The 13,257-nt window shown below is 34.2% G+C and overlaps 2 protein-coding genes across 2 annotated transcripts in view; one reads left to right on the top strand and one right to left on the bottom strand.

The window, feature by feature from the left end:
- The window catches only part of HELRODRAFT_105627 (hypothetical protein), a 10,771-nt gene extending 2,759 nt beyond the window's left edge, over positions 1–8,012 (top strand). Inside the window, exons 5-14 of the mRNA XM_009011401.1 lie at positions 1,751–1,825; positions 2,329–2,477; positions 3,169–3,335; positions 3,865–4,046; positions 4,449–4,582; positions 4,988–5,093; positions 5,473–5,599; positions 5,837–5,911; positions 6,106–6,207; positions 6,619–8,012. Coding sequence (XP_009009649.1) covers positions 1,751–1,825; positions 2,329–2,477; positions 3,169–3,335; positions 3,865–4,046; positions 4,449–4,582; positions 4,988–5,093; positions 5,473–5,599; positions 5,837–5,911; positions 6,106–6,207; positions 6,619–6,911 — 1,410 coding nt within the window. The 3' untranslated portion in view covers positions 6,912–8,012. The remainder of the gene's footprint in view (positions 1–1,750; positions 1,826–2,328; positions 2,478–3,168; positions 3,336–3,864; positions 4,047–4,448; positions 4,583–4,987; positions 5,094–5,472; positions 5,600–5,836; positions 5,912–6,105; positions 6,208–6,618) is intronic.
- Positions 8,013–10,155: 2,143 nt separating this feature from the next.
- Positions 10,156–11,706, bottom strand: HELRODRAFT_105624 (hypothetical protein). Its single transcript, XM_009011400.1, has 4 exons — positions 11,552–11,706; positions 11,196–11,351; positions 10,804–10,992; positions 10,156–10,654 (listed from the first exon to the last, which is right to left on the bottom strand). The coding sequence occupies exons 1-4, from the start codon at positions 11,688–11,690 to the stop codon at positions 10,428–10,430; spliced, it is 711 nt and encodes a 236-aa protein (XP_009009648.1). The 5' UTR covers positions 11,691–11,706; the 3' UTR covers positions 10,156–10,427.
- Between the last annotated feature and the right edge of the window lie 1,551 nt (positions 11,707–13,257).

The raw sequence follows: 13,257 nt of genomic DNA, 5'->3' as shown, positions 1-13,257 counted from the left end.
AGATTTGATGTGGTCCTTTAGACTAATTCGTTGCATCCATCGAAGCATTTTCATGTCGGTTCGTTGAAGTTGTTGTTCCAGTTTGGTTGTCATTGGCCATGTTTCTGCACCATATAACGACACCGGACGTATCACAGATTTATAAAGTCTTGATCGTAGTGGTAGTGGGATGTCACGCCGCATCAATATAGAGGCAAGGAGATGCCATTTATTCCAGGCTGCACGTATGCGTGCTCGAACGGCAGCTTCAGCTGTTCCAGTACAATCCAGAACATCCCCTAGATATTGAAACGATGTGACTTTCTCTATTTTAATGGCTTCAAAAACAGTGCTATTTCGAATTTGTTGTTGTGGATTGATGCAAGCAGGACAAACAAAATTTGACACTTTAGATAAAGTACCAATTATTTTTGAACAACGTTTGTGACACCACTGGTTACACTGCTGACACTTGATTGAATTGTTACCTACACCAGCTTTACAAACTGAACAGGGCCATCGTCCAGTAGCTGTGGATTGGATGGGTTCACCAGTGTTCATTGCTTTGGTTTTGCTGATGTTGACTTTGAATCCATGATCGGCGAGTCTGGTGTTCCAATTTTCAAACATCTGTGCTGCATTCTGCTCAGACGTGGCTGTTAAAACGATATCATCAGCATATACTAGATTCCAAATGTCACCAACGCGTATCGGTTTTGTGATTTCTTCCATCACAGTTATAAATAACAGTGGACTGAGAATCGAGCCTTGGTGAACTCCAACGCCGATGTCAAATGCAGCTGTGTTTCCAACCGTTGTGCTGACAAAAGTCTTAGTATTCGTATACATTTCCATCACAAGTCGAACAAGATATTCTGGAATGAATTGTTGACGTAGACTCCATCTGATTGCTTCACGGGGAACTCGATCAAATGCTTTTTCAAGGTCTATAAAAATGTGTGATAGTTGTTGATGCTTTGTGAGGTACTTCTCTTGCAGTTGCCGAAGGATGTGAATTGCATCAATTGTTGATTTTCCCGCTAGAAAACCAAATTGATAATTTCCGATTGTGATGCACGACGTTTATCTTCTCTCAATGATTTTTTCGACAATTTTCAGGGAGTGTTCTAACAGACGTATACCCCGATATGATGAACAGTTCAATGGATCGCCTTTGCCTTTGTGTAGCGGGACTGTCATGCTATAGTTCCATTCAGTCGGCATTGAGCAATTTCTCCAGATTTCACGGCAAAGTTGTAGTAACGTTTGGATACCTGCAGTACCAGATGCTTTGATAATATCATTTGTGAGTCCCGAGGGCCCTGCTGCCTTTCCATCCTTCATAGCTTTCAGAGCTTCTGTAAGTTCCTCTAAAGTCCTGTCTGGAATCGGACCTTCGATGGGTGGAGCGTCAAAGTTAACATTGATGGGATTTGTTTCGTTTAACAGACGGTTGAAGTATTCTCTCCACTGTAGCTTGATCTCATCTTGTTCAAGAACCATCTCATTTTTGTCGTTTTTGATACTCAAGGCACCAACTATGTTTTTTTTTGTACGCTTTGCTTGTTTTGCAGAGATTGGTGGTCTAACTAATTTCAAATTCATAATATTTAATTCCTTTAAGATTAAACTCTGCTCTCTGGTCTATTGACTCTTCTGGTGATATTTGTACTCATTAAGCTAATAAAATGCATTAATTAATTAATTAATTAATTAATTACTACGTTATTATCGTGTTGACTATTTTAATTCATAATTTTTTTCTTCAAAGGAAGTGAAAAGGATATCACAAAACGTATCAAGCAACAATCCTCTGAGGAAATATGTGGACATCATGGTTGCCAAAGTAAATGATCCTTCATCTTCCCTATCTGACATCTTTATCTTTATCTTTATCTGATCTTTCAGATATTATTTTTATCTATGTTAAACAATGTTTAATAATGTTTAACAAAATGATAGCTACATTTTTAGATATTATTTTTGTTTAGGTTTCATTAGAGCTCTTTTTTTAATAAACTCAATTCATCAATTGAATTGTTCTTTTAGAATTTTACCTTATCTTAAAGTTTCTTAATGAGCGTTCAAGGTTTTTTTTTAATTTTTTTTTATTCAGAGAGTTAAAAATATTGAAAATTTGATAAATAATCCAACTTATAAAGACCTACCGGCTATAAAAATAGTTAACCTTTTAAGAGTTGAGTAATTTTCTATATCTTTCAACTTATAATTTAACATCTTTCATTTTCTTTCATCATTTTGCAACATCAACATTGAAAAACTTTTTATTGCATAATTGCTTAATTGGTTAATTGATTAATTAATTAATTAATATCCTCTTTATTTTAGTGTCCTCCTAATTTCGGGATCAGTGTATCTGGATCGGGCGGCCGAGCGTCATTATCATCACCGGGGAGGTCACATTTTGACAGGCAGGACGAGAGCCACATCACTGAAAAGAATCTCGCTAAACTTCACAGGAGATTAATCGTGGCCAAGTAAGTTCTCAATCTTCGCATACGTTATGTTAATTAGGAAATCGTTTGCATACATTATGTTAATTAGGAAAACGTTTGCGTAATTAGGAATGTTATTTTTGTAATTATTTTTCGTTTAATTATTGTTATTTAATTTTAATATTTATTTTATTGTTTCGTTCATTTTATTTTAAAAATTTATATAAGAAAGGGAATTATGAAATGGGTAGTGCTTTTGTTTCTAATGCATGTTGTAGACTTTTTTAACATTTTCTCTAACTATATAGATCAAGTTTCATTGAAAAAACTATTGGGGTGTATCAAATTTTAGTTTAATTTTTTTTTATTGGAGTGTATCAAATTTTAGTCGAATTTTTTCAAAGTTTGGTGTATGTTTATTTGTTAATGAATCCATAATTTTTTCTCTTTTTCATTTTCATTTTCAAAGTTTTATTCATAATCAACAACATATCAAATAAGTGAATAAAAGTTATGAAGTTGAATATGCGGAGACCGAATAAGACTGTTTGTCTTGTGGTGGCCACCGCAATTCATTCATTGTTTAATTCATTGCATCAGCACTTCTGTTTGTTTTTTCTTCTGTTGGATGCGATATATATCCATAAAATTATGCACCCATGCACCAATTACGATATAATATCTATTTTTAGTAACCCCAAACACTAACCACCTTAACTTACGTTCATGACAGGCAGCGTCAAAGTAGCACTGCATGTCAGTGGCGCAAGTTGGTTGCTACGGCAATTGAACTGGAGGATGTTGACGAGAACAAGAAGTCGAGTTTGCATGTGTTTGAGAGGTCGCCTGCCATGGGTCCATACTCTGGAATGTTCTCGTTCTGTTTTAATGCTAAAATTGGTCAGTTGTGATGTTGTTGTCGTTTGAGTGAGTATTGCCGTTGTTGCTGTTGTTGTTGTCGTTGCTGTTATTGTTGTTGTTGGTTGAATGAGTATTGTTGTTGTTTTTATTGTTGTTGTTGATTGAATGAGTATTGTTATTGCTGTTGTTGTTGTTAACCTTGTGATTGTTGCTGTCCAGCCATTATTTTGAATGACATAGCATATGGTACACGGCGGTTGCCATGTCACTAGTTAGCATTACCTCTCAGCTATGATAATTAATTACATACACTCTATTTATTAAGGATGCTAATTATACCAACAATTCTGATAATGTTTTAACTACTTCCGTAATTAATAATTGATGGTTCTGATTAGTCTTAATGACGAGGAAATTGTGGTGGTGTTGATTGTGTTGAATGCATTAACTGTTGCATAATAATTGTATAGTAATAAGTATTATATTAGCACGCAACACGTTTACCAAATCGCCCACACTGAAATCTACATTTTGTAATTTAACTATGTACCCATTAATTACCTCTTAGAATGGTATTGGAAGTGCAAAATTCGACCAATCTTACTGAAGATCGCCGCTATACTGATGGCCGTAATGTCCTTCATGGTCGTCTGGTCTGAATGTTTGTTCTTTGTTAAGTCTCCTGTTTTATCTTTGTTTGCTCAGTTCGTTGACCTGGCCGAGAGGAGTTACGGATATCATGCCATTGAGGTGATGAAGATGAGCGTGACGATGATGAGGATGTTGTTGTTGTTACTGTTGCTGCTGCTGTTGTTGATGTAATGATCTTTGTGATGATCTTACCTGATGTAATGATCTTACTTGATTGTGTGTGTGAGTAAGGATAAGTGAATAAGAAAAGAAAAGTTTAATGTAGGTAGAAACGCGATTGATTTTTTTCGCCCTATTTATTTACTTATCTTATCCACTGATAATTTTTATATTTCAATTATTAATTAATTAATTAATTAATATGATTTAATAATAACAAATTATGTTAAATACACTTTTTTCAATTTTAATTAATGATTAAATATAATGTAATAATAAATTATAATATCTTTACCTCTCTCTCCCTTTCTTTCTCTCTCTCTCTCTTTCCCTCCCTTCCAGTTTGTATGCATCCTGACGATATCCTACCTGAGCATCTGCACGTACTACACCATCTTCAAGATGAGAATCTTCAACTACTACTACATTGTTGGGCCGCACGAGACTGATGAAAATAGCATGATATTTTGTGGCATGTCAGTCTCACGTTTTGTTTTACCTATTGTTTTACAATTCATTTACAATTTCTTTACAATTTTACAATTTCGCCTATTTTCTTTGATTTTTTTTTTTTGTTTTACAGTTTCTTACTATTCTTAATTGGTAACCACGTAACGTTTTTTTAGTAACGTTAATAATAATTTACTAAGTTTAACTGAGCTGAATTCTTATTTTTAAACTACTTGTTCATTTTTCTCTTTTTTTCTTCTCTTCCTTTTTCTATCTCTCACTTTTGTTCTTCCTCGTTTTCTCTTTTTCTCTCTTTTTCTGTCTATCACCTTTTTTTATTATTATCTCTTCCTTGTTTTCTCTCTCTCTCTCCCTCTCTCTCTCCCTCTCTCATTTCTTGATTAAATTTCAACTGAACTTGCACCAACCAGGTTATTGTGTCGTCTGACTCCACCTCTCTGCTTGAACTTCCTTGGCCTCATACACCTGGATAGCCACATCACAAAGGAAAATATGGTAGAAACTGCATACACAAGGGTTTGTATTGTTTCTTTATTTTGTAAGTTCGTATTGAAACATTTCTACCCTGTTCTGTGTGTATCTTATGATTTGGTTGATGTAATTGTTTTTTACTCTTGGCATGGATTCAGCTTATTTTTTTAACATTTTTTTTAGTCCATGTTATGTATGATTGATTTGTTTGCATTTGATAATATTTAAACATCTCGTAGCTATACGAAAATATGTTTTCATCATCATAATTTACATTCATCATTCATCGTCACATTCTTAATCACTATCTGTAACGTCATCGACAACAACTTTAATCGCAACATTACGACAACAACACTACCACATGATTGATTGATATGTATGTATATATAATATATATATATATATATATACATGCACGTAGTTCATGGGCAACTTGGATGTACTGCCCTTCATATCTGATGGATTCAACATCTACTTCCCCATAGCCATCGTGGCCCTCTGCTTACTCACCATCCTCTCGGTCGGAACTAGGTTGCTACATTGTTTAGGTTGGTTGGTTGGTTTTATGTGTTCTTTGTTGGTGTGTGTGGATGTGCGTGTGTGTGCGTGTATGTGTGTGTGCGTGTGCGTGCGTGCACGCTACTTTATCTTATCTCATATTCAGTTAATGGCTTCCTTTTTTAATGTTTATTATTTAATGTTATTAACTTCACTAATGAATGCTCATTAATGCACGAACCTACCTTGCATGCATGCATTGCATTGAATGCATTGAATGCATGCAGGCTTCCAGCAGTTCATTGGCGATGATGATATGACTCAGGAGATGATTGATGAAGGTGTCGAGTTAATTAAGAGGGGTTTGTTTAATTAATTAATTAATTGATTTGTCAGTTGATTGTTCAGTTGTTTGATTGTAAGGTTGGTTGATTTAATGACTGGTTGTTTGTTTTTGTTACATTCAAATAAGTTTTTGCTTATGTATTGACTAGTTTTTTAAAAACTTTGTTAAAAATTGTTTACACGTAACGTTAAAAATTGATCAATTACGTAGAGAGGAGGAAGTACACAAGGCAAGAAGATGTGGAATCAAGAAGGAGAACGTGGAACGAACGAGTGAACGAAAGGGATAACAGCACTATCAATCGTAGGACTGGTTTGTTCCATTCAATCTACTCTAACTTCTTGGTCTTCTAATTTTTACTCGTTGGCATATTTCTTTACAATACAGAGGGAACTCTTTGACAGTCACAGGCCTGTTTACGTTGATTGGTCCTAATTATTAAGATCTTATATGGTTTCAATTAATGTTTAATTATCGTAAAAATCAGCAAAAATATTTGTAGGTACAGCACACAATACACGCAAACACGCATACTTAGAAAGTTCCTGGTAAACAACATTGGAATTCAACCATCGCAGCACCACTTGCTCATAACATAGCACACGATATAACACACTTCTACTGCCTGAGATCATTCACCCAACGAGTTTTCATACTTATTTAGTTACTGAAAAACAGCAGGTGGTTAATGAAATAGATAGCAATACATAATTAACCTAACAGCTCCGCGAACCGGGACAGATCGTTCAGAGTTACTAAACGAGGCCGAGCCAATGGGTTACCGCAGTTACGACGACAACACCATCTTCAATTCCGACATCAATCGCCCATCCCAGCGAACCTCAACATTTGATCCTCAACCGACCTCTGCTGCTGCTGCTGCTCCGGTTCCGATATCCGGATCGTATCAAAGGCCGCACAGGAATAATATTTTGGATCCAGGGCCCAGTTACGGCAGCAAAACTTTTGTTAGGCCCAGTACTGGCCCCCCGAGGAATATATTTGATGATGTTTGAATTTGATGGCGTTTGAGTTTGATGATGTTTCGATGGTTGTCCAACATCATCATTATCATTTTATGAACGAATGTGCACGTGCATGGCATGGATTACAATAAGTTGTTGAGACCTGTTTCCATTGAGTTAACTAAATGTTCATTTAATTAATTGGTTTTGATACATGACAACATTCTCTCGTGATTCAACTCCCATCTTTATTATATTCAGTAAATGCAAATCTCAAATGTTATTATTTTCATTTGTTAACTGTTATTATTATGTTTATTAATATTTTTTAAATTATTCAGCGGCTGTTTTATTTTTCAATTAGGTAATTCCTCATCTCGGTCCTTCCTTCCTAAGATCAGTCATGAACAAGCAAAATGCATATACTCATTCATAAACGTACACACACGTACACAAACATTTACGAATGTTCACGTGAGAGTGCAAGTGAACAATCGAACAAAACGATATTCAATCCTTTAAACTTCTCCGTAACATTTAACTTTAACTTGATTTTATGCGAAACGTTACTGCAAACTTAATTTATGTATTGTAACGTAATTTGAAAACATCATTTCTCACCTAGCATCAAAATTTCTCCTCCTTTTCAACTTATCTATCATCTAGTTCTTTTTTTATGTTTTTACATGGTAAGTGAAATGGCTGGAGCGTGGATTTGCTAAATTGAATTAATTCGTTTGTATATATGTGTGTATCTACATTCTTTAAGTATTGTAAATAATTTTATTTTTCATTTTAGCTTGCATTTTTAATATGTTCATCAACTAACGTCATTAATTGTAATTAAATTAATTAAATTTAAATTAGCCAACAGGATGTACGTATATCATTGTCGTTATTAATAATAATCACTTCTTTCTATGATATCAGCAGCTGTTCCATATTTTACTGATCACCTTCAGCAACGTATTATCTATCTATCTATCGATTTGATTAATCATCATCATTAATATGTGTGTGTATGTCAGCTTAGTATTACGACAATTACTGTTACAAGCTTTCCTGTTTGTAAAACAGTGTGTAAGTAAATGTACATCTGTAAACTGTTTTGAAGAAAAATTTTATTAAATAAAAATATTATCTGTCGTGACTAATTCGATGGAGTTAACGAATGGTTCACTTGGAAATTAAACCCTTCATTCCATTAATAAAACGGTACATAATAATAGCGTCACTTGTCTGTTGTTTGTTCATATTTGGCTTAACGTCGAGGTGCCCGGATAAACAAATGTCAGCATGGCTAACAAAGGACTGTTCAAACAAATGCCGCTTCGAAGGTTTTTCGAAAAATTCATTGATGTTTGTTGACAAATGCCAGGTCGTGAGCTGTTCCACACTGGCGGGGAAGAGCATTGAAAACCTCGGTTTACAAGGGCTGATTTGTTGACTGGTTGATGTAATGGATGTGATGACTACAAATGAAGATGATTAACATTTGAGTGATGGCGACAATTGAGTTGATGGTTGAGATGTTTAATGGTGGTGGAGATGTTTAATGGTGGTTGAGATGTGGAATGGGATGACAGCAGATTTGTAGCTGCGCTGTGCAGTTGAGTGAAAGATGAAGTAGAGGATGAGCGATGTGACTGCAGCAGGCCTACAGGGATATGCTGGTGAATGTGGTGTAGTACAGAAATAAATCTTGTGCATATGTTTCACAATACGGCCGGTTTTTATCTCAACGTAAACACTCGTCAATGTTTATGTATGTTCGAAGTTAACACCCTGCTTGAATGAAACATAAATTAGACTGCTTAAGTTTTATATTGAACAATTTTTTTAAATTAAATAAATTAATAAAAAAACTGTAAACATAAATAAAACAATTACTACCGTCAATGAATAAACGTGCGTACAAATAATGACACGTCAATGATTAAACATTAAAATTAAAGTTAAAAACCTACCCAGCATGTTATCTAACATTACTTGTACGTGAATATCGACACGAGCTGTTACGCTTACGATTTTCAGAAGCTTAACCACCTCTCATTTTCTAAACCAATTTAATTTTCAAATTAAAGCTAAAAATTGAATGGCTTACGGCGCTTTCTAAATTTGGCACAACTTGTGTGTGCATGTACTCTACCTACGTGCGAAATAAGACATGCCGTTGGAACAGGTGATTGTAGTTGGTTGGAATCATGCCATCGCGTCACTCCGCCTTTTATTTTTTTCACTATCCGAAGCAGCCTATAACTTATCCAACTGATCAAATTTTTCTTACGATGCTACTTTTACTGTTTTTAGAGACAAAAGCTGCTAGCTTAAAACTAAAATTTAGAAATAATTAAGTCCGCTGCTTAGCATTATGTTACTGTCATAATGGTTGTCGTTGCTACGTTGGCTTGGGCGTTGTAAATATTTAACGGAACAAACGAAAGAGACAAGTACTGAGATAAATCTGTCTGTATATTTCTGCAAAACATCAAAGATATCAATTTGGTCGACAAAGAAAAACATAAAATTTTAACCAAGTGGTACTGTTCTGAAGTAGAAATAAGATAAGATATTTACTCACTAACATACTATAACATTCGATGAAATGAAAATTTGGCAAAAGATGAAATTCGCGCTGATTCATTATATCATCACAAACGTTCTTTAATTACAAATACTATCTCCTGTTTGCTCTTTCAGCATGACCATACATCGCCGGCATTTACAAAACTTTATAATTCAGTCAATCGATCGATACAGTTTTGAGATCCAAAGCAATATAATAATATGCACCACATCACGTCACAGAGCAATGAAACATAATACAAGATTACAATAACCACGCATATGCTCGATCACGCACCTGTCAACGTAGTTTGAAATCGTGATCTAGGCGTGTGATGTGAGTGTGTGTTATACTTAGGTGTGTGTTTGTATGTATGCGTATATATAAGTTGTATGCGTATGACGAATTTGTATGTAGAGTCAGGATGCAATGAACATGACTAACAATTGGTTGCATTATCTTTAGGCGCCTATGTGTTGTGTGTTCGTACTTACGCATGCGTATACAGCCCATACATTTATTGTCAAACACGCAATGAGCGTGTTATTTATACAGAGAAAAAATGTTTCTAAAAAAATATTTCAAAACATTTTGAATGTGTAAAAAACAATATAAACGATAAAAATGTTATGTATCTAAAATAATGATATTGCTAGACACAAACTAATTCAATTTATCAACATAAAATACTATGTTATACGCATCTAATTGTCGGCATTTTAAGAAAAACCATTAATTTTTTTCTCTAGAACTTTTAAAGAAAAGTGATTATATAATCCAAACACGAGGGCAAAGTGTGTAATTTTACAGTAAAATACTTGAAGATACAGGACAGGCGCAACATAAAAACATGACAAATTTTTTTGAACAAATTTAATACACGAAGATTACGATACAAAACGAACAAGCTACAAAAAAAAATATGAATACTTGAACAGAAAATTTAAAAAACATTCTGAAACGAAAATGAAACAAGTTTAAAAAATGAGGAAAAAATATTTTCATTCACTGGAAAATAAACTGACAGCCCTGCTTTCAAACTCGAGTAGTTGTCCGAGGAAATTGATGTTGGGTGATATGATGGACCTCCTCTTCTTCACCTCATTGAATGCTTGCATGTACGACCACGAGAACTTGGCCATCAAGTAGGCCATGGTGATTGTGGGTGACCTGGAGACGCCGGCCTGACAGTGGATCAGGACACGGCCGTTCGACTGACGGGCTGATTCTGGTTTGATGGAATTTTTAAATATAATTTATTTTGGAGAAAAATAACACACAACTGAGTTTAATTCAATGAGTAATTTTAACAGAAGATAAATACAATGACAACATATAAGCAGATGAATAACAAAACATGTAGCCCAACTAACTAACCAATAAATTTAATGGCTTCGTCGAAATACTGTTTGATGTTTTGAGATCCACTGTCAGATGCAGGCAGCCTTCTGCCAGAAATGTCACGGGCAGCATCACAGTACATGGGAATTCCCGAAGTTACGTTGAGTACATGCGTGATGTTGTTGAGTCGTAGTCGATCTATGTCGGACGCATCTTTTTCGTTTCCTTATGGACAAAAAATTTAAAACTTTTAAAGAAATCTAAGACAAAGTGAGAGATGAAGATGCACAATCCCGAAAACTAATACGCACACATTCTCAACGTCAACCATTCATTAATTGTATAAATTGAATAAATTAACAAAGAAATTATGATGGTGGTAAATTTTTTCAAAAACCATCTCAAAAATGACTTTCCTTCCTACCTACCTAAATAAAGATATGGCAAAATTTCAGTCATGATTGCTGTGTCAATGGCGGTGTCGATGTAAGGGGAGGTAGGACTGAAGAGCAATGGTTGAAGCTCATTGGTCAACGGATCACTGCAGTGATTTGATTGGCTGGCAAGAAATTCTTTCATTCCACCTGGTTGTTTGGTAAACAAAAGTTAATACAATTAATTTAAAACATTTGAAAATGTTAGATGTGCATCTATAACAGTCTAAAAATGTTATTATTAGCAAAAATATCTATTGAAAAATAAGTAACCATTCAATATATGTGGCAAACCACTAACTAATCAAACAAATGATTGGAATTTTCAAAAAGATGAAAAATGAGGTAACCTTTCAAATACTTGACTCTCTTGTTTAGTGATAGTAGCTTGTCGTAGATGATCTTCATAGAACTACAAGCATTTAGGTGGTCAACTTCAACTGTGTCGTCGTCATATAGAACAAACAAACAATCGGCTTTAGAGAACATTTCTTTAAATTTAAATTTATCTTCAGAACCAGAAACTAAATCTATCAATCCAATTCTGTTGTCTTTGAACCTCTTCTTGATTGTGTTGTTTGTACATGACACATTTACCGCTCCCATTATGTGATTGGAATTGAATTTCATAAAACTTCGACAGTCAAGTAACAAAAAATCGACTGAACTAGCATTGAGAATTTTAACCAGTTGTTTCGGTGATATGTACAATAAGTCATTGAGCGACTCTTTGCCATTGTCAATGTTGGAACTTTCTTGATTTGTTTGGTCTTCGATATCCCTATCCGTTTTGCATGAGATGTTTGTTAAATCCAGATTAAAATCATTTTTTTTTGTTGAATATGAATGTTTGTTATTAACATTTTGTGATGTTGAATCATCTTTAAAATGTTGTGTTACTAGAGCAGGTTGAGAATCATTGGTCATCACAATCGATGGTGACTTAGCTAATGTCTCACCATCAACGTTCTCTCCACATTTAAGATTTCTCTTCAGTGAAGTTTTTTGGAACGACAACCTCAAATGATTAGATTTGAAAGCATTTCCAATTGTTAATAGATTGTGATTGTCAGTTGATGATAGCAACGATGACATGGAAGAAGATGACGTCATGGAGTTGGATGGATATGACAAACAACTACCATTGAGAATAATTTTTGACTCAAACTCCCTGTGAATTGTAGAAACAGTAGCTGCTGCCATGTCTTCTTCTTTCTTTTTATTCTTTAGCAACGCAATCAACCTTGTTAAGTTTGCTACTTGCAACACAAAAAAATATGTAACTAAAAGTTTTAGGAAGAGAGTTAACTGAATCAAAGAGTTCACCAGTTGTAGTTGCTTTTGTTCGTCTTGGTTGTGTAGTTGCTGGCTGATTTGCTCGCTGATTTGCTGTTGTTGGTGGTAGGTGAATTGACGTTTCCGAGATGGTTCTTGTGGTGTTAGTTTGTTTTTGAATAGATGTTCTGCTAATTTGTGGCTGTCAACACAAGTTGAATACATCAGATGATATTTATTATTTTGTATTTATTTTGAAATTAATTCTGACTTCAATATTACTTTTAATTTCATGGAATAGAACGAAGTCACGTCAGGTGGAAAAAATGAAGGTTGGAGTTTTTGGTCTGCTGAACTCCAAGCAAGAATAATTTGAAAAATGAATTGCAATTTAATTTATTGTATTTTTTAGAAATGAAACAATTTATTAGAAGAACAAAAAGCTTCTAATAAATAAAACTTGATTTAATTAATTAACTAAATAATTAAATAATTAATTATCAGAATAATAAAAACAAAAAATGTTAATGTAAAATTAACTAAATTTTATTTACACTTCTCAACAAAATACTTGAGAAATAGAAAATACAGCAGTGCTCGAACACGTTGAAAATAACATTAGCTATATATATTCTAGTGTTAAGATACAAATAGAAGATGAGGTAATGGGCTATAAATAGAACAGCAACAACTAGCGCTGTAGCTGATGCATATTTATGAGCATCTTATTATGAAGCTTTGCTTGCAATTAAAGTTATTCATTATTATTATTGTTATTATT

This window comes from Helobdella robusta (assembly GCF_000326865.2).
Source record: "Helobdella robusta unplaced genomic scaffold HELROscaffold_1, whole genome shotgun sequence".
NCBI lineage: Eukaryota > Metazoa > Annelida > Clitellata > Rhynchobdellida > Glossiphoniidae > Helobdella > Helobdella robusta.
Note: the sequence above shows the minus strand (reverse complement) of the source record. Positions and strands in the feature narration are given on the sequence as shown.